Source organism: Sus scrofa, chromosome 1 (assembly GCF_054392235.1).
Source record: "Sus scrofa isolate SSC_HxYL_T2T_F1_AM1 chromosome 1, Sscrofa_HxYL_maternal_Yorkshire_Landrace_v2.0, whole genome shotgun sequence".
NCBI classification, from domain to species: Eukaryota; Metazoa; Chordata; class Mammalia; order Artiodactyla; family Suidae; genus Sus; species Sus scrofa.
Window position 1 is genome coordinate 88,483,147 of NC_139383.1, and position 22,231 is coordinate 88,505,377.

At 36.2% G+C, this 22,231-nt stretch overlaps 1 protein-coding gene across 8 annotated transcripts in view; it reads right to left on the reverse strand.

Moving 5' to 3' along the window:
• Positions 1–22,231, reverse strand: part of MEI4 (meiotic double-stranded break formation protein 4) — a 210,813-nt gene that overhangs the window by 94,591 nt on the left and 93,991 nt on the right. Inside the window, exon 5 of one of the 8 annotated variants that reach the window (XM_084964525.1) lies at positions 7,962–10,935. The exons of 6 other annotated variants lie outside the window; for them this stretch is intronic. In XM_084964525.1, the coding sequence (XP_084820651.1) occupies positions 10,870–10,935 (66 nt within the window). In that variant the 3' untranslated portion in view covers positions 7,962–10,869. Of the gene's footprint in view, positions 1–7,961; positions 10,936–22,231 lie in introns of those variants that run through there. One more of the 8 variants, XM_084964531.1, reaches the window with a different exon arrangement.

A 22,231-nucleotide genomic window follows, 5' to 3' on the forward strand; every position in this document is an offset into this window, starting at 1 on the left:
TGGGTATAGTTTACAGTGCTGTACAGTAGGACCTCATTGCTTATCAATTTTAAATGGAATAGTTTGCATCAACTAACCCCAAACTCCCAGCCCATCCCACTCCCTCCTTTTCCCCGTTGACAACCACATGTCTGTTCTCTATTTTGTAGTTAGGTTCATTTGTGTCACATTTTTGTGGCACTTCCACATACAAGTGATATCATATGGAATTTTTCTTTTTCTCACTTCACTTAGTATGAGAATCTTAGTTGCATCCACATTGCTGCAAATGGCATTATTTTGTTCTGTTTCATGGCCAAGTAGTATTCCATTGTGTATATGTACCACATCTTAATCCATTCATCTATCAATAGACATTTAGGTTGTTTCCAGGTCTTGGCTATTGTAAACAGTGCTGCTAAGAACACATGGGTGCATGCACTTTTTGAATTGTAGTTTTGTCTGGATATTTGACCAGGGGTGGGATTGCTAGATCATATGGTAGTAATATGTTCAGTTTTCTGAGGAAACTCCACACTGTTTTCCATAGTAGTTGCACCAATTTACATTCCCACCAACAGTTAGGAGGGTTCCCTCTTCTCCAAACCTTCCCCAGCATCTGTTATTTGCAGTCTTATTAATGATGGCCATTCCTACCAATGTGAGGAGGTACTTCATTGTAGTTTTGATTTGCATTTCTCTAATAATTAGTGATGTTGAACGTTTTTTCATGTGCCTGTTGGCCACCCATATGTCTTCTTTGGAGAAATGTCCATTTAGGTCTTCCACCCATTTTTCAATTAGTTTGTTTGGTTTTTTTTCTGTTGAGTTGTTTGAGTTGTCTGCATATTTTGGAGATTAAGCCCTGGCTGGTTGCATCATTTGTAACTATTTTCTCCCATTTCTTAGGTTGTCTTTTCATTTTTTTTATGATTTTCTTTGCTGTGCAAAAGCTATAAGTTTCATTATATCCCATAGTTTTTGGGCAACCGACCTGAAAAAAAATTGTATAGTGGATGTATATGACCATTTTCATGTGTTATTGAACTTGGATTGGTAATAATTTTCTGAGAAATTCTGCATAATAATTATCAGGTATGTTGGACTGTAGTCTTATTTTTTTTCTCATGTTTTTATCTGGTTGTAGTAGCAGAAAAATGCCCTCCTCATATAATAAGTTTGGGAGTATTCCATCCTCTTTATTTATTTGGAAGACTTTGAGATAGAGTGGCACAAATTCCTCTTTAAAAGTTTAGTAGAATTCACCAGAGGAACCATTATGTAAATACACACACACACACACACACACACACACACACACTCACATATATATATTTACACCCTTGAGAAAATATTTCCCCATTTTAGTTCTTCAGAATACCCATAGATTAAATTCACACAAACACAGGCTAGTAAAAATTGACCAAATAAGTTTGAAAATAAGCCATCAGCCATTATACACCAATAACAAATAACAAATTTGTATATCCAAAGACTTTAAATATTAATTAGACTTATCAAATATAGACTATAAAATAACTATTAATTAAATAATGAGACTTTAAAATTAACTGTAGCTGAGAAATAAAATTTTGAAATTAAAACACAATGAATAAGAAATAGAGTTTTCACAGTAAAGGTAAATGTAGTAAGCTGGAAATGGATATGCACAATATGCACAATATAGAAAAGAGGAAGATGTTTAATATATGAATAGATGTTAGGATACAGAATAGATAGAATGAGAAGATATGTTTATATAGAGTATTGCTTTTTTTAGAGAGAGAAATTTGGAAAAGTAACAACATAGGAAAATATAAAGGAAGAAAGTTTTACAGGCATAAGGAACAATAAGAATTTATAGATAAAGGAAGCATAAGGTCTACGAATAGAAAATAACAATTAGACTAATAACATAATTCCTTAATAGCAACAATTAAAGCCATAGTCTTTGGTATATTATCCTCAAAATACTTAGAAAATGTAGTAATCTATAATTGTGTACTTAGCAGAACTATTCTACAAGAACAAAGAGAAAATAAGCATTTTAATGATTAAGACATGAATTAGTTCACCATTTACAGAACCATGCTGAGGGACCTCTGAAGACTGGACTTAAAGGAAAAAAAAAGTTCCCAGAAATCTCATTTGGTTTGGTATTCTGAAGAGGTCTGTTTCTCTTTTCTTATGTCTATTTCTTTTAAAGAGTTTTTAGACCTATTTTTATATTTCATTTTAATCTGCATCCAAAGAAAGTTTACCCCAATACTGACATGTGTCAGGGGCAAGAAACTACAGAGTGCACAGTGAGAAAAAGAATAACAATGGGGAAACAATAAAGTTTAGGCTCTCAGAAAGCTCATATAAAAAGCAAACTCAAACTTAATCAGTGTGTAGAAGAAATAAATGAAGAAAAGAAAATAAGAAAAGCAGGTATATATAAGGTTAGATATTGGGAAATCAGACATACTTGAAGAAGAAAATAAACAAATCAGAATAAATCCTCAAAGTAAGGAAATCTTCACAGAACCAGCAAAAGATCAAACATCAGAAACAGGAGGACTTCTGGTTCCAAACAAAATCAATACTCTGAAACGAACACAATACACCTAGGAACTATCAAATCCCAGTTAAAAAGGAAGGCTCTTATTATTTCCTAGGGTAGTTGTTGGATCTCCTTAATAGAGGAAAGCTACCAGCCAAATTCTAGTTCTACAACATCACTTAAAAATACCTCCTAGGAGTTCCGATCGTGGCTTAGTGGTTGACGAATCTGACTGGGGACCATGAGGCTGCGGGTTTGATCCCTGGCCTTGCTCGGTGGGTTGGGGATCCAGCGTTGCCATGGGCTGTGGTGTGGTTCACAGAAGCGGCTCAGATCTGGCGTTGCTGTGGCTCGGCTCTTCTTTCGACGCACCTGGTGAGATGATGGGAGCTCGAGCCAGGCCGGGCCTATGCAGGCCGCTCTCTTGACAGATCCACCAAAGCTCTGCCTGAGCTTCCTTCCGGCCCCCTGGGGAGAAGGGCTGATTGGGTCGGTTTTGTGTGGTTGGGAACCTCTGTGGCTTGGGAAGCACAAATGGGGATCCTATAAAAATAGGTCTAAAAACTCCAGCTCCGATTGGATCCCTAGCCTAGGAGCCTCCATGTGCTGTGGGAGCAGCCCTAGAAAAAGGCAAAAAGACAAAAACGAAAAATGAAAAAACCTCCCATATCATGTACTCAATGTAGGAAAAAAACAGCTGAGTGAAGAAATCTTTGGATGGAAAGAATTTGAGGTGATCTAAATTTTGTCATAATATCCACATCAGATTGAATTAAAAGCAGATTAAGGGTTTGTTTTTTTAATCCTAGGAATAATACCAGAAAATAGTACTTACTTCCATTGGAATTCTGTTCAGGCAATGATTTTTCTAGATTTTGAGCAGCAAAATATTTAAGACAAAAAAAAAATCATCTATATAAAAAGTTTAAATTAAAGGACCACAACATTAAGTAAGCCAAAAGTGAAAAAAAATATTGTGAGGAAAAAAAAATATATTATATGCGACAAAAAAGAGCCAATGGTGTTAATCAAAATATACTTAAACCAGTTAAAACATTATTCAGTACTCAGAAAAATATTAATATATAATTCATACAGAAGTAAACAGAAATGGTAAATATATATGAAAAAATGTTCCACACCTCAAAATAACCAAATTAAAATTAAAACAAGGTATCACCTTATACTTATTAAAAATAATATTATTGAATGAAAATACTGTATTTTTACACTGAAATTATATTTATATACATATTTTTTTTGTCATTTGTCTTTTTTATTAGGGCTGCACCTGCAGCACATGGAGGTTTCTAGGCGAGGGGTATAATCAGAGCTGTTGCTGCTGGCCTACACCAGAGCCACAGCAACCCCAGATCTGAGCCACATCTGCAACCTACACCACAGCTCATGGCAACGCCAGATCCTTAACCCATTAATTCAATGCAATTTTAGAGTTGTAATGATGTCAACATTTATTTAAAAAGCTGAAGAAAACATGAATTTAAGAAATCAATTAGATTGTTATAAATGTAATCCATATACTGTTATATACCTAATAAGACACTCATTTTCCTTTATGAAAAGATATGGAAAATAAGGCTCTTTGAGAAAGATCCTCTAATGTTTCCCAAATAAGACATAAAGAAAATTTAGTTCTAAAATAAACTTTTCCAGGGACACTGATTACAAACATTACTTTTAAGTGAAAACTTAAAGCAGTAAACATACAAAGTACCAAAACCTAACGAAAATCCGGATACAGAGACCATGCAGCAAAGTAAATTTTCCGGATGGCAGCAATCATATATTTTAAAAAGGAGAACAAAACAAGCTCCAATTAATAACAATTTGAAAAAGGCTTGTTCTGTTGGCTTCACTGACTTGGTTCATAGCTTGTGGTGAACAGGTTCCTACATCCTGGCTAAAATCCCTGCAGCTTATGAACAATGCAGTTCAAGTCCTTATCAAGACAACAAGGCCAGTGAGCAGAAGGAAGGCAGCACTGCCCAAGTGACAGGGCACTGTCCACTGCAACCCTCAGGAACATGGTAGAGGTGACATTTCTCTCCCAAGTTACCTGAGACCTAAGAACTGAAGCCAATCTGCCTGCATTATTCTGGCCTATCTTAGGAAGGAAAAGAAAAGAAAAAAGCGGGAAAAAATAAAATAATTTTTGAAGAAGAATCAAAAATTTTTCAGGGTGCTTAAAGTAAGATTAGAGAAATAAGGACAGGTCGGAGAGGATAAAAAGGCTAAGCTAATCATTGTTTTGAATGTCGCACATGGCAAACTTCCTTCAACATGGTACAGGTTTATGGGGAATGAAGACAGAGAAGCCCAAGTTCAGAGACAAATGGACTGGCCACTAGTCACAATCAGAACTCAGTTCTGCAGAGGTGCAAACAGAAAGGCAACTCTGATGAGAATTCAGTATCAGGAAGCTAAGGTCACCCTTGTCAGAAGAAATGAAAATATAGGGACCCTAAGCTTAAAAATGCTCCTCATCCTTCAGGGACCCTTACCATTCTGTCCTCACAAAGGGCTGCATCTTTCAGAAGGATGCAGAAGAATGGTAACAAGGAAAGCTTTTGACAAGTTTCTGCTTTTCAGGGAGTTCTCTGAATTGAACCCGTAGAGTTGGAGATGTGCTGTCTTTACTGCTTATGTATATTTTTTCAGTATCTGAGTTATACCGAGGATAATGTGCACATAGTAAGAATAAAACTGAGCTACAGATAAAATGCTGTAAAGCAAGAATATTTTAAGAAGTAAAATCAAGCAAGCGCACACTCACTCACACATACACATACTAGTGTCTTTCGGCAACAAATACAGGATGAATTACAGCATCATTCAATAGTATGATTGAATCGTACAGACACAACATTAAGCAAAGCAATATCCAATTCAATCCCAAACAATTTTATTCTGTTATTAGAATAGTAAAACAAAATTTCAGACCAAGTAAGAGCCATCCGCAAGTACACCATATCAAACTAAAAAGCTTTTACATAGCAAAGGTAACTATCAACAAAATGAAAAGGTAACTTACTGAGTGGCAGAAAATATTTGCACATCATATAAGTTATATATGCAAAATATGTTAAGAACTCATACAGCTCAACACATACAAATTCAATTAAAAATGGACAAAGGATCTGAGAAGAAATTCTTCCAAAGAAGACACACAGAAGGCCAAGAGATACATGGAAAGATGCTCAACATCACTAATCATCAGAGGATGCAAATCAAAACCACACTGAGATATTACCTCACATCTAGTCAGAACGGCTATGATTAAAAAGACAGGCAGTTAAGTGTTGGTGAGGATATGGGTAAAGGGAACTGCTATACACTACAGATGAGAACGTAAATTGGTACAGCCATTATGGAAAAAGAGTATGGAGTGTTCTCGAAAAAAATATATGTATATCATATGATACAGCAAATCGACTTTTGAGTATTTATCCAAAGAAAAGGAAAATACTAACTTGAGAAGATACACATCTATGTTCACTGCAGCATTATATACAACTGCCATCTTGTGGAAACAACCTAAGTGAACAGACAAAGAAAATGTGACTATACATTTTCTTTGTCTGTTCACACACACAAACAAGCCAAGGCACATTATTCAGCTATTTAAAACGAAGTAAATTCTTACATTTACAACAACATGCGTAAACCTTAAGGGCATTATGTTAAGTTTGAAGTAGTCAGAGAAAGATAAATACCGTATAATCTCACATGTGGCATCTGAAAATAAAGGAAAATAAAACCTAAGCTCAAGAGACACAGAGAACATATTGGTGTTGCCAGACGTGAAGGGTGGGCATTGGGCAAAGATGGGTACAGGGAATTGAAAAGTACAAAGTTCCAGCTACACAATAAATTACAGGGATATAATATACAGCATGGCAGGTACAATTAAAACTGAACTGCATATTGGAAAGTTACTAAGATCATAAACCTTAAGCATATTGTTTTGTGCATCATTGTATTTTCTCCAAAAGTTCTATCTGCTTACATTTTTTTCTCACCCAAACTAATACATTAATCATCAGTGATCAGGGCAAATTTTACAATCAAAAACAATACTTAGTAGCTTGGGTATTTAAATTGTTAAGGAATATAGGAAATGTTTCTTTGTGGATTTCCCAGTGAATTGTAATTGCATGGTTAACAAGAACTGCTATATAGTCCAGTGTTGTGCTTTTTAAGAATCATTCAAGAATATTAACCTCAAACAGAAAAGCAACTACTCAGGAAAACAAGTAGGGCATTCACATGACTTTGTGCTGGAGTAGAGGCTGCTCTGTGTAGGGGGCCTTCAGGGTCTTTTCCAGCCCCACTGGGCTATGGTTTCCCAGAGGAATTTGTGTGTGTGTGTCTTTTTTTTTTTTTTTTTTAATCTTTTTAGGGCTATACCCATAGCATATGGAGGTTCCCAGGCTAGGGGTCCAAATGGAACTACAGCTACCAGCCTATGCCACAGCCAGAGCAGCGCAGGATCCAAATAGCTTTTGCAACCTACACCACAGCTCACAACACCACCAGATCCTTAATCCACTGAGTGAGGCCAGGGATCAAACTTGACACCTCACAGATGCTAGTCGGGTTTGTAAACTGCTAAGCCACGACAGGAACTCTGCCAGAGGAATATTTTAGACCTGCACATCTGAGGGTCTGCAAAACGTGGTCTCTGTGCCCCCTTAGAGAATCCATCTTGAAATCCCACACTGGACAAGGTCTCTGGGTAACTTAAGTTGTTCTGTACCATTTACTTCCATAAATTTAAAAAGAAAAGCTGTAAGCAATATGTTTTAGTTATAACTTCACAGAAAAAGGTTGCTTGTGATCATTATGTAATACCATCTTATGAACAGGAGTAAGATACATTTCTATACACAATTCTCAGGCTCCTAAAATACACAACTTCACAGAGTCTAAGAGTTTATTGATTGCCTGCAAAAAGATCTTAGAAATCAAGTACATACACTAGGTATTGTGAATGTCTAAAATAAGCAAAAAACAGCTAATTCTTGCATGTATAAATACTATTTTAAAAATACTACATGGGCATTTTACCAAATATATCTTCCTGTTGCTAAAACACATGATTAAATTTTACTTCCTAAGGTGACTTGTTTTAAATGTCCATGTTTTAAATGTTCTTCCATGGAATATTTTAAAACTACCTCATCATCTATAGAAGCTATAAACCCTATCACAAACAATAACATCAAAGTACACTTTACAGAGTTAATTATGCTAGACAGAACTGGAAGTAACCACTCTAGATTAGGTCATTTAATTCTCATAACAACCTTATGTAATAGGTATGATTATTTGCCTTTTATAAGAATAAGGAATAGAAGTTTAGAGGGGTAAAGTGACTTTCCCAAGGTCAAACAGTAAATAAATGGTGAAGACAGAATTCAAACCCAGACCATTTAGCATCTGATATGAGTCTGGTTTTGTTTTATTTTGTTTTAACTACATGACAACCTACTAAATACACATGTATGCTGAAACAACTTTGTTTTACAATACTGGAGATGCATCTATAAACAATGAAATGATGCCTCTGATATCTATTTACACAACTTTAATCAATTGTTAAGAGAAAATTAGAGTACAACTAAGCTTTAATTAAATACTCCTGAATAGCCAAATCATGCAATCAATTTCAATATAGGCAGTTCTGATTTTAAGTAAATAGATTTTTTTTCCCTTCTCTTCCTGCTCACAGCAAGAGATCTAATCAATGAGATACATTCAAATGCATTCATTTGGAGACAGATCATGGATTGTTACAATATAAAAGGAAACCAGTTATAACATCCAAAGTACAAAATACAAATAAGGATAGATTTTGCTGTTTGTTTACTAGAAAATAAGTACTTAACATCTGGACACTTCCTCCTGTATTTTGTGACCTTTGATTACTCAGAATTCAGGGTGTCTATGACTTACATTTTCTCTTGAATAGCAGCAAGACTCTATTAATGGAGACAAATACTAAAACTGCCTCCAAAGTCTGAGTTTTAATTACTTCTTACATAATAAAAATCATAGCCTAAGAGCTTAGCATAAGCTTTAGATTAACAGTGATGTTAAAACAAAAGCTTGCAAAATGTACTGACTAAAGTGGTCTTTACCTTCCATTCTCCGGCACCAGGCAGATGCCTTCTTTAGCTCTTGTCAGGCTCATAAACAGTTTTACTTCCGTGATCATACACTTCAAGGTATTTTCTCTGGCAGCAGCTGGCCTAGGGATCAGTGTCTAACCTTGGTGAACTGGGACATATTGCTCCATTGCCTTCATTCTAGAATATTTACCACTCTGAGGCCAAAGCAAGGCTGCTAAAGTCCCCAACAGGTGGCCTGGAGGAAGATTGGAGATCCACTGAAGTGTTAACTACAGAGTTCTGCTACTTGGCACAAAAAATGCCGACCATCTGCCAGGTACACTTTCATGCTCATTAAAACTATCCTGTCATGCCTCTTCTCACCTGGGGAGATTCGGGGGACATTAACGAGATTCCACATCTGATGGTGGGCAACATATACAAGCCAGACTTGCTCAGCATACATGGATTTAGCTTACTCTGACTCATATTCATGTAGGCACGTCCATCAATATGGATTTTCTACTTGGCAGGTATTACATTTCTAATGTTGCCACCTGCAATTGCATATGTTAGTTTCATATCTACCTAGCCATCCATCTCTCTCTCTCTCTTTTCTCCCTCCTTCCCTCCCTCCCTCTCTCTTCCTTTATTTTTTTTTTTCTTGCAGCACAGACTATAAAGGCAGCAAATCTTATTCTCTCATACAACTAGAGCTGCCAGGCTTAGCAAATTAATACAGGAAATCCAGTTCATTTGAATTTCAAGTAAACAATGAATAGTTTTGGTGGTTTTTTGTATAAGTCTATCCCAACTATTATACTTCACTGGGTAACTCTACATACAGTATGATTATCTGAATTTGCTAAAAGATATATAAGCCCTCCTCGTTAGTAGATCAGCTCGATTTAACAGAAAGATTAGTGGATGTTATGTCAAAAGATGTGCTTCTGAGCCTCATCTACCTCCTCCTAACTGACGTTCCCGCTATGAACTCTAGTATCCTTACTTATAAAATGGAGTGAATGATGCTTTTCCTTTCAGTTACAGAGTGGACGATTAACTAAATGTAGGTAAGAGAAAGAATTCTAAGAATTGAATATAAAACAACCTTAATCTATGAGTCCTAATTAATCAGTATGTTTTCAATAAAGAAACCAGACATGTTATCTTTTCACATAAAAGAAATCACAGCGTATCTGTTTGAAAACGAGACTATCACATTCATTGCTCAAACTATGCCAGTCTGTTTCAACCCAAACCACACCACTAAAGTCTATCCTAAAGAGCACAAAGTCCTCCTTAAATAAGCTAGGTTAACCCCAACAGTCTCCACTATTATCTCTCTTCATTCAGTTCACTACAGCTTCTTGTAATGTATAAAAACTGTGTCATGCATTTATCTGCCAGCACTTACCGCACTACCTGGGGCACACTATAGATGTTCAATAAATATGTTGAGTAAGTAAATAAACCAAGGTCAGTGACTTGGTCCTCATCTAGCTTGTCCCCTGCAGCAGACACTAAGCAGACGCCCAGATTCCTGTCCAAGGAAACAGTTTTTGCCTCAGCTGTTAGGGGTGCTCTCTGCAGATGGCCTTCAACTGCCAGCCCCAGCTTCAGGGGGCCACCTCACCCACATATCAGCCCTTCTTAGGGGGGGCCCACACTCTGGTGAGAGTACAAGGACCTGGCCTTCTGGCCGGACTTGGGAGAGCTCTGAAGGACCATTCTAGTTCCACTGAGGGGTTAGCCAAGGTTGCTGCTGGGCCCACACAGTAGTTCCATTTCTTCAGTTAATCCTCCTCCCTACTCTTCCCTCCCAGAGGTTTTGATCCCAAAGGCCCCCTGGATAAACATTTCACACATTCCACTTCTTTTCCCTACAACCAGCTTTCTAGAGAATTCAACTTGCAATCATCTCACAATAGCATCTAATAGAGATGAACCTGCCCCTTGGAAACTCTCTTCCAGGGGAGATTTTCATTCTTTATCTCTTTTCCCCCCTTACAACCTCAATGTGCTAGAAGGACCCAGTGCCAGTCCCAGTTCTCTTGTTTGTGTGTTTGTTTTCAAACTCTCTTCAGTTGGTCTCCTCTGGTTTTCTATTTCGTGATGTTAAGGGTTCCTACACTGACCTCTAATCCACATTGCTCTTCTGAATCTCTCATCTGTACAGCCAACAGTTCATCTGAATGGCATCACCATTTAGGGTTACCATCTGGAAGCAGGGCACCCTTGTTGCCTTTTGATCAATTCTTCGCATGCTGGCCGTTGACCCTTTAAAAACATGAATCGAACCACAGTATTCTTCTGCTTCAGCAGTTTTCCACTGTATTTTCAGATAGAAATTCAAATTATTTTCCATGGTCTAAAAGTAGGCTGAATACTTTTCATAGCAGTAAACACTCAATTCGATTATATTCATAATTACCTAAACTGGGATGCCTCTGAGAGTGATACAGAGTGCTAGTCACAATAACTTCAGGACAACAGACAATAATAGAAGTAGCAATCAGATGCATACGTTCATTCTATATATACAGTGTCCACTGCATTGCACTGTGTTCAAACTTTCTTTCTTTTTTTTTTTTTTTGGCTTTTTAGGGCTGCCCCTGTGGCATATGGAGATTCCCAGGCTAGGGGTCAAATTGGAACGGTAGCTGCCAGCCTACACCACAGCCGCAGCAATGTGGATCCGAGATACATCTGTGACCTACACCACAGCTCACAGCAATGCCAGATCCTAAACCTACTGAGCGAGGCCAGGGATCAAACCCACAACCTCATAGTTCCTAGTTGGATTTGTTTCTGCTGCACCACTACAGGAACTCCTCAAACTTTCTGAATTTACACAATGCCTACAGCTACTTTTCATGTCTTAATGGTCATAGCCTTCATACCGATTTAGGTCCCACACAACGGAGTAGTCAAAAATGCGGCAACTACATGTTATATATGAAACCCATAAAGATAAGATATCTCATGGAGCCATGATATTTAACTAAGCTGATGACTCACAGCGTTTGGTGCTCTTCTGCATCACCTCTGAGACATTTACAAAATGCATGAAGATAGGGCCTTTCCAGAACCACAAAATCAAAATGTCTGGGGACAGGCCCAGGCATGTGCATTCTGGAAAACCTTCCCAGGGTGAGAACCATGGGACTACCCTCTGAGAGGCAGTGCTTCAGCCACTCTTTAAGTTAAATGAGCAAATGCACTAACACCGATTGTGTACCAGGATCTTCCGGGAGAGTAGTAGGAGATTTAGCAGCACTGATCACATGGACTACATATATATATACATATATATATCTCCATTCTTTTTCATATTCTTTTCCCATACAGGTTATTACAGAAAATTGAGTATAGTTCCCCGTGCTATACAGTAGGTCCTTGTTGACTAACTCATTTACATATAATAGTGTGTATATGTTAATCCCAAACTCCTAATTTATCTCTCCACCACCTTTTTCCCCTTTGGTTACTTTTTAACTCATTCTGAAATCCTGTAAGGAATATATTCATTCATTCATACATACATTCATTTTTCAAAATGCCTTTATGAAGCAGCACATTAATTTGCAAAGAACTAGGAGATGACAGACAAGAAGCTACCATCCTTCCAATGACACCAAAGCTAGTTTTATAAGTTCTAAATCTCATCAAGGATTTTCCCAGGGAAAAGAAAACATCTATGGAAGTGGTGGGCAAACCTTTTCCATAAAGGGTCAGATAATAAATATGTTAGGCTTTGTAGGTCATAAAGTCTCTGTTGAAAGTACCCAATTCTGCCAATATATATATATAATAATGCAAAAACAGCCACAGATAATACATAAACAAAGGTGTCAATGTGTTTCAAGAAAACAAACTGACAGGCTGGATTTGACCCAACAGCATAGTTTTCTAACTACTGACCTTTATTAAACAACCAAAGTCTTTTAAAATAGTAATACAAGGTACTTCATGACCAGGACCCAAAACCACCCTTATAGTTGTATTTCCTACTACAACCCCCTGTCTGGAAGCTCTTCCACGACTTTTTGGGTTGCCACAGGCTTGGTAAATTTTTGGTTGAGCACATATTAATATGTATTAATGACCCAACACCCAGAACAAATATAACTGTCAAGGTGAAGCTTCCTCTATATTCCATGTGTACCTTGAATTTTGGGAGTGTTACCGCTACCTCATAAATGTACATATAAATTACTACTACAGATTCTCTCAGTTCCTATCCCCACCATCAATGCCCCTGCTAATGGGCAATCAGAGGGTCTACCTACAGAGGGCATTTCTGTTGCTCTAAACCACCAGTGAACATAGAATTGTGGACACTACTACCCCAGGCTCTCATAGTAAGAACTGTACTTCTTCCAGGAAAAGACAACCAAATGGGACTGATAAAATTGAGCCTCATTTCTCTTTCTTAAAGTCCAAAGCAACAAAAATGTGCAGAAATAGGACTTCATAGAAATTAACAGCATGACTCATGTGGACTTTAGGCATATGTTTTCTAAAATCATTCCTTAATTCCTTTTTTTTTTTTTTTTAAATGGCATTACTTGTGGCATATGGAAGTTCTCTTGGCCAGAGACTGAATCTTAGCTACAGGTGTGACTTACAACACAGCTGGGGCCGTGTTGGATCCATAACTCGCTGTGTTGGGCTAGGGATGGAACCCAGGTCTCCGCAGCAACCCACGCAGCTGCACTCAGATTCTTGACCCCCGTGTCACAGCCGAATTCCTCCTTTTTTTTTTTTCTCAACCAAAACCCTGGTGAGGTTTCTAACCATGTTTTCTGCTCACACACAGTAGCCTGAAACAGGCCAGATGAAAGGGACAGTTAGAGGTCAGGTTATTCATCCCTCTTCTCTTATAAAGAAGCATTCCTAACATACTAAGAAAAGGAGAAATGATGCTATTTTTAGGGATCTCATGAGAAAGCGAGTTTAGAGCCTCCCCTGGTAATCTGTTCTAATGCTTAACAAATTTTGCTGTCAGAAAACAATCTTCTTAAATCCCTTATGCTACAGAGTGAGATGATTTTTTCTTGCTCTATTCTTGGAGGAGATGGAAAATAGCTTACATTACCTGCATTACAGACCTGAATATGTTTAAAAGCTGTGTGAAATTATCCCTAATCTATCTGCCCTCATCCTTTTAAATTTTTCATTTCTTGAAGCAATAACCCTGGCTTCAAACAGCAAGGTGTTGCAACTTAACTGTGAATACTTATTTTCCTTACTAAGTAACAGTTTATACTGGCGTTCTTTCCCCACCTTTTATAAAAATAATAATTATTCATCAGTTCTAATTATTATTTAAGTGGAATTTTAAAAATTTTAATTTAAAATTTACCTCCTATCTTTTGCTTAACCTCCGAGCAATAACATTCTTCCAACAAATTTTTTTTTAATCTGAGAAGATTCTTCTAATATCCATTTTTTCTTTTACAAATTTATTTATTTTCCCGCTGTAATATCTAACTGAAAAATAAATGAACATGGCATTATCTAAAGTACGAGATTGGAAAGCTCATGAAACAGTAATGATCCACCCTGAATAAGAAAAACATAGTAGGAATGGTGACAGTTCACAGAATACCTTTCGTTCATATTCAAGGCATCATGGTTTGATATAATCAAAAGGCTGAGGGATGATGGAAGGAAGAAATTCTTATTTGTGCCTAGGTTTTATCATTTTTTACTACTGATTCTTTACTTTTCCAACCTAAAGGCATTTTCTTTATCTTTCTCATCAAAGGTAAAAATATCTTCTATTATTTTATTGTACTTTATTATAAAATAACAAAAATTACAAACAACACACTGCTCAATAGGATTTCAAAGTGTTTTATGGTTAAAAATATCATATGCCTAAATAGTGATACTGAAAGTACATATAAAGCTTGCTGACCAAAAAACAATGTCCCATAAAATACATCTGATTGGCATATTGTACCACATTAAGATCTATAAGCATATATGTGAGAAAAATTCTATGAAATAAAACTGACAGATGATTCTTATCTTAGAAGACTAGAAAACTGTCATGTACAAATCAGTGCCTCTCCAGCCTGGATATACTTCAGAATCACGTGGGAAGATTTAAAAACTAGAATGAGGGAGTTCCCATTGTGGCTCAGTGGGTTACGAACCCAACTGGTATCTATGAAGATGCGGGTTTGATCCCTGGACTTGCTCAGTGGGTAAAGGATCCAGTGTTGCTGTGGCTGTGGTGCAGGCCAGCAGCTGCAGCTCTGATTCAACTCCTATCCTGAGAACTTTCATATGCCATGGGCATAGACTGAAGAAAAAAAAAAAAAAAAAGATAGATACCTGAACCACATCACCCAGCTATTTTGATTTATCTGAGATGCATCCAGGACATAGAATGTTTAAATTTGCCCAAATAATTCTAATACACAGCAAGGAATGTGAAACAGATGGAGCTACACAATAAAGTGAGCGTTATATAAAAAAATGAAAAAAGGAAGGAAAGAGAGAAAAGAAAAAAAGAAAGAAGAAAAAAATGGTTTGGCAGGCAGGGACAGTTTGCTGAACAGGCAGGCCCAAGAGAAATAGTCTTCAATGGCTAGTTTCTGTCTCTGTTGGGAACCACTTCCTTTATTGTTTCTACTTTTCTATTTATTCTATTCTCCTCCAGAAAATCTGGATTCTCCCATATTCCTACAACTCAAAATTCTGATCAGTCCTTGGATTATAGAACCCTAGAGCTCTTGTGTTCACCATTAGCTGACTTCAGGATCTTGTTCTAATTCTAAATTTCTGGGAGAGCAAACCTGTCTTTCCTCACTTGAATTAAGCACTCTTTCCTGATAAACTTATTAGGAGGAAGCAGGTGCAAACATGGCCATAGAAACCCATCCATCAACATGATATGTGCATAGGGAAAGATTTCCTTAAATGATATTAGAGAGGTTAACCTGAATAAGGACTGTTTTCCACTGTGAATATACTGGTTGACCCTGAGAAGGTCTGTCTACTTTGCCAAATTTTGCTATTTATTATATGTCTCTAAAACTCATAGTGCACAATACGTATAATCAATTTGAAGTTTGCAAGCTCCAACCTCAGTGCTCCTAATTGGTCCATCTGTGGTTAAGTATTCCACAGAGTCAATGGTCTCTAGCTTAGGCCTTTGGCTTTTATCTCCTCTGCTTATGTTCTTATTATACTCCTAATTATTGCATAAAATCTAGTCCAATAAAGCTGGGGTGAAACCAGAATGGCTGTGATTTTTGTAAACCAGCTGCAGTAATGCTCAAGTTGTCATACTGACAGCCCCGATAACAGAATATTTCCATCACTGCAGAAAATTCAAATGGAACAGTGCTGGAACCCTGTCCTATTATCCAGGCATTAGTATTTTACTGTATTGTACGTCTTCTACATTGTACAGAGGTACCCACATTTATTTTCTTCATTTTCAGTTTTAGCTACCATACTAGAACATGATAAAATAATCTGTGTTAAATGCCTGTTCTAGATATGATCAATTCCTGATTTTTTTGGGTAGATATCCTGAGAGTTATGGCCAAACAACTGTCCAATTCATCGTCAATGTTCCTGACAGAACATGTAATCAGCATGACTACCTCCTATCTTGGCTTAAATTTTTTCCTGAAAAAATAGAGCTTTTTGGTGTTTGTGAGCTTTAAATAAAAACTGCATAAGATAGCTTTAAGTAAAAACACAGCATCTAAAATAATAGCTAGGAAATAAGCAGTCGTATTATTTAACAGTCTTCTCAGGACTCATCATATTTTTTCCCAAAGAATCACAAGCCGCTGCTACATTTATGCAACGAGAATGCCAATGTCAAACTATTCTCTTAAATCTGTGCTAAAAATCAGAGGTTTTGTTTTTATATATCTCAAACAAGTGGTATATAACAGATGCTCATATCCCACTTTCAAGTCGTTTTATAGCTTTGGAAATACTGGATGGAATTTTTACCATCTCCATATTTCTTTTTTTTACTGACAGTTTATTTATAGTATTATATAGTTTTAGCCATACAACATAATGAGTCAAAATTTTTTTTAGATTATACACCATTTAAACTTATAACACAACACTGGCTATATTCCCTGGGCTGTACCATATATTCTTGCGGCTTATTTATCTTATACATAGCAGTTTGTACCTCTGAGTCCCCTACCCATGTTTTACCCCTCTCCTCTCTTAGATTCACAATAATTTTCAGAAACTTGATCTCAGTATTAACATGCCAACTTGATTTCATCAATAACAGGTAAATAGGATTACTATTACTAAAAGTTAGTGTCAAAATCTATAGATCCCTAGTGAATAATTCAAAGTATGGAAAAGTTAACGTATAACCTATATACTTAGAGTGGTAAAATGAAACAACTTAGGAGATAAGTGATTTTGATTATTCCTTGATATAGCAATCTTTTTTTTTTTCTTAAAGGGCCACACCTGCAGCATATGGAGGTTCCCAGACTAGGGGTAGAATCGGAGCTGTAGCTGCTGGCCTACACCATAGCAGCAACACAGGATCCAAGCCGCATCTGCAACCTACACCACAGCTCATGATAATGCTGGATCCTTAGCCCACTGAGCAAGGCCAGGGACTGAACCCACAAACTTAAGGTTACTAGCTGGGTTCATTAACCACTGAGTCTTGATGGGAACTCCTAAAGTAATCTTTTCATAAATATATAAGTATATTTTTAGCTGATTTTTTTTTTTTCCTTTTTTTGGCTGCCCCGTGGCTGATGGAGTTCCCAGACCAGGGATTATTTCTGAGCTGCAGTTGTGACTCAAGCTGAAGCTATGGCAAAGCTAGATATTTAACCCACTGTGCCAGGCCTGGAATCAACCCTGCATACCAGTGCTTTCAAGATGCCACTGATCCCACTGTGCTTCAGCGGGAACTCCACTGAGCTGAATTTTCTTTTTAACAATGTGAGTGATATCTTGCTATTTAGAATTTGGTACATAGCATTAACTATGTCAGAAATGAAAACAAAATACTACTACTAAAATATTAAATATTTATTTGTACAAACTTGATCCAAAATGAAAAGGCATGAATATGGTAAGTTAATCATAGACTAAAGTTGAGGAGAGGGGTTGGAGCAAATCAATAAGACTAGTCTCCACTGATATGCAAGGCTATTTTATAAAACTATCAGTTTTAGTATCAAAATGATCATTCTTATTCTAAAACGTTCTGTTGAAGTTATAAAACATCCAATCCACACTTCCTCACCACCAGCCCCAGGTAATGATCAGACTTTCTGTCACTACAGTTTTGCCATTCTTTTCTAGAAATTTTGTATAAATGGAATCATACAATATGTAGTCTTTTTCATCTGGTATTTTTCACTTAAGATGATATTTTTAAGATTTATCTATGTTGTAACACACAAGTAGTTTATACCTTTATATTGTTTAATAGTATTTCATTGTGTGGCTATACCATAACTTGATTGTTCACTGAGAAGCTAATGTATATTTTTGCTTTATCCATTTGGAGCTGTTACAAAAGTTCACAAGCAAGTGCTTCTATGGTCTAGCATGTAGCCTATGTTCATGAATGCTTCATGTGTACTTAAAAAGTACAGGAATTCTGCTGTTGTTGGCTAGAGTTTTCTATGTAAATCAGGTCAATTCAGCTGGTGTCAGATATGTTTATTGATTTTATGCCTAATGAATTTATGCCACATTCACTGCAGAAGGAGTAACTTGTTTTACTCCTTTCAATCCTGTAAGTTTTGTGGTTCTGTTATTAGGTACATGTACATTTATAAATGTTTTCCTTATGTACTGACACTTTTATCATTAAATGTCCTTTTTTTCCTCTAGTATTACTTTTTCCTTGAAGTTTATTTTATCCGACATTAATGTACCCACTGCAACTCTTTTATGTTTACTATTGGCATAGACTATTTTTGTTAAAGCTTTACTTACAACCTTCTTATGCCTTTGAATTTTTTTTTTTTTTTTGGTCTTTTCTAGGGCTGCACCCATGGCATATGGAGGTTCCCAGGCTAGTGGTCTAATCAGAGCTGTAGCCACCAGCCTACACCACAGCCACAGCAATGTGGGCTCCAAGCTGCATCTGCGACCTACACCACAGCTCACAGCAACGCTAGATCCTTAACCCACTGAGCGAGGCCAGGGATCGAACCCGTAACCTCATGGTTCCTAGTTAGATTTGTTAACCACTGAGCCATGACAGGAATTCCATGAATTTAAAGTGTCTTTTTAAAGATCACATAGAGTTGAATCTTAACATTTTTGTCCAATCTTGACAGTCACTGTCTTTCAATTACGATGTTTAGTCCTTCATATTTAATGTATTTAAAATTATTTTTAGCTAATATTTAATAATTTTGTATGTTAAATATTAAATATATAAAATAAAGTATCATTTAATTATGTTGGGATTTAATATTAATTATTTGCATGTTGAAATTTGCTTTTTGATTTACATTTGTCTCATCTTTTTCTGTTCTAACAAACATTCCTTCTTTACTGCCTTTGCCTTTTTTTGTGTCAAATGTATAGTGTTTTATTTACCTGTCAATTTTTTAGTGGCACTTATGTTAGTTTTTAGTGTCATACTGAGTATTATAACATGCATCTTTACCTTACCATGATCTCCTTCAAGTCAGTACTGACTTATTTCCAATAAAATACAGTAAGCTTACTCTGGTTTGGCAGCATTTCCCCCTTTTTGTACTATTGTTAAAATATCCATTATATTTATTTATGTTATAAACAAATAAGATAGTATCTTTTATGTAAGTGTGTGCCTATAATTTTTACTTTACTAATCAAAAGAATAAATTAACAGAAGAAAATACATTTCCTCACATATTTGTCACTTCCAGTATTAATTCCTTAATTCCTTCTAGGATCCAAGTTAGCATCTGTAACCATTTCCTTTCAGACTGAAGAATTTCCTTTAGTAATTTTTTTTTTTAACTGAAGCAATATCAACTGTGTTAGTTTTAGGTGTCTATTGATGGGCACATGGATTTCCATATCTTGGCTTCTGTAAATAGTGCTGCTACAAACATAGGGGTGAGTGTATCTTTTCAAATTATAGTTTTTTCTGGGTATATGCCCAGGAGAGGGATTGTTGGATCATATGTGCCTCTTGTTTTTGATGAAAAGCCAGATGTTCATCATGTCATTATGTCTTTCTTCTCTTACTGCTTTAAATACTTCTCTCATTGACTTTGCTGTCCGTAGTTTTATTGTGTCTAGGTATGTTTCTATGTGTACTTATCCTATTTAAGATTCACTGATATTCTTCAATATGTAAGTTAAAGTTATTTCATCAAATTTTGACCTATTTTCTACAGAGAGCTTCCATTACCAGAAGTAAGCAGTGGTCCCCCAAATTTTGACTGAAATCATTTATGAATTAAATCATCTAGTTTATAGAACATAAGTTTTCACTATATTTATGTAGTGAAATAAATTTCACTGTATATACAAATATATAACAAGTGCAATGTAATATATATATATATATATATATATATATATATATATATATATATACTTACAAATCAACTGGAGAGAACTGACATCCTTACCATATTGCTTTTTTTCATTTATGAATATGGTTTAGGTGTCTATTTAATTATTTTACATCCTCTGTTAAAGTTCTTAAAATTTTTTTTTCCATAGAGATCTCACATATCTCTTTTGGGTTTCTTCTTGTATATTTTTGGTTGCTATAGTAATGGACTTTTTTCCTATCCAATTTGCTAACCAGTCATTACTGGTACAAAAAGCTCTGAATTTGAATAATGACTTACATATAAAAATCCTGTTAAATTCTGACTTTACCCATAAAAACCTTTTAAAATTCTATAATCTCTAATCTGTAGATTTTCTTGTGTTTACTACATGAATTAATCATATTAACTACAAATATTGACAGTTTTACTTCTTTCCTTCTAATCCTTAATACATATTTCCTTTTCTTATCTTATTACTTTACCTAGCAGCTCCAGGGAAATGATGTATTGAACCATGATACCTGACATCCTTAAACTATTTATTTTAAAACAGAAATATTTGAAATTAATTATCTAGTACCTCTACTTGTAGCAATATTAGAGAGTTTATTAATATAGCTGATTTATCAATGAAACAGTTTAACCAAACAATCCTCATGCTATATTTTTTCTGTTTCTTTTTTTTTCCTACTTTGAAACCAAAATAGTGGATACTTGAAGAGACATTTCAGTTTACAAGGCAAGAGATGTCAGTGACCTAAATAGGATGAAACACTGGCCGTACATCAGATGCTTTTGTGCCCCTCATTGAAAAACAGAAAACTAAATATGCCACAGGTCCCAACATTCTAAAACTGTAAATCTCATGGGACCTATAAGGGTGATTCTGATGTCTAGTGAGAACTGGGGATCTCTGGGAAAACCAACAAAGCTGATGGCAACTTACATCAACTACAGGAAGAAAAACAGCTCCTTGCTCAATTTCCTGCTTTCTATCTAGTTGCTTATTTCTCTACTTTTTCCTAATCCATTTCCTCCATGCTCTCTTCCAAGCTTTCATTTCCTTATTTTTACCCCAGGGCCAAAGGCACTTCTTTATAAAGAAAAGTAAACTAAAATCTCTACTTGCCTCTCCCACCTCCAAAATACGATGCCAATAATTTCTCCCACATTCTCACAAAAATAAACTAGCAAATGTCCAGTGGCACATGTATATACAATCTCTGACATAATGTCTTGCTTTTGCTTGTTCATTCTAGCTAACTCCTTTATAGAATCATGTCCCAGAATAAGGTAAGAACAAAGGAAGGAATAATGAAATGTGAGAAATTTCTAGTCTGTGTCCTACCATTTTCCTTCTATAAGGCCTCTTATTCTATTTACTATGCCTTCCCTAATTCCCAAGGGTTTATTGCAAATATGTAAAGTATGATACCTCTGGATACCAACTTAGTCCTATTATCCCCAAGCTATGATCCGTAGTTGTGATTTGCTTTGAAACAAATCCTCACAAGGATTTTAATGATGAATTGGCTTTTATGTATCTTCTCTCACTCTAGGGAGAGCTGCATTCAATGATAAAATAATAGAATTTGCATAAAGCTTCAAAAACTTATAAAGTGCCTCCAAAACCACCATTTTATCCTTCCTTAATCCACTTTCAAGTGATAAAGTGCAATGGCACAGAGGTTATGCAATTTTCTGGTAAGTGAAAAACTCTCTCACTTTCCCTTTCAAATCCTTAGTGATTTCCTATATTCTATACTAGCTCAACCCAAATGTTTATCTGATGGAAGAATTTTTTTTTTCTGCTTTTTGGGGCCACACTCATGGCATATGGAGGTTCCCAGGCTAGAGGTCTAATCAGAGCTACAGTTGCTGGTGTTATGCCACAGCCACAGCAACACCGGATCTGAGCCTCGTCTGCGACCTACACCACAGCTCACGGCAACGCCAGATCCTTAACCCACTGAGAGAGGCCAGGGATTGAACCCACAACCTCATGGTTCCTAGTTGGATTGTTTCTGCTGTGTCAT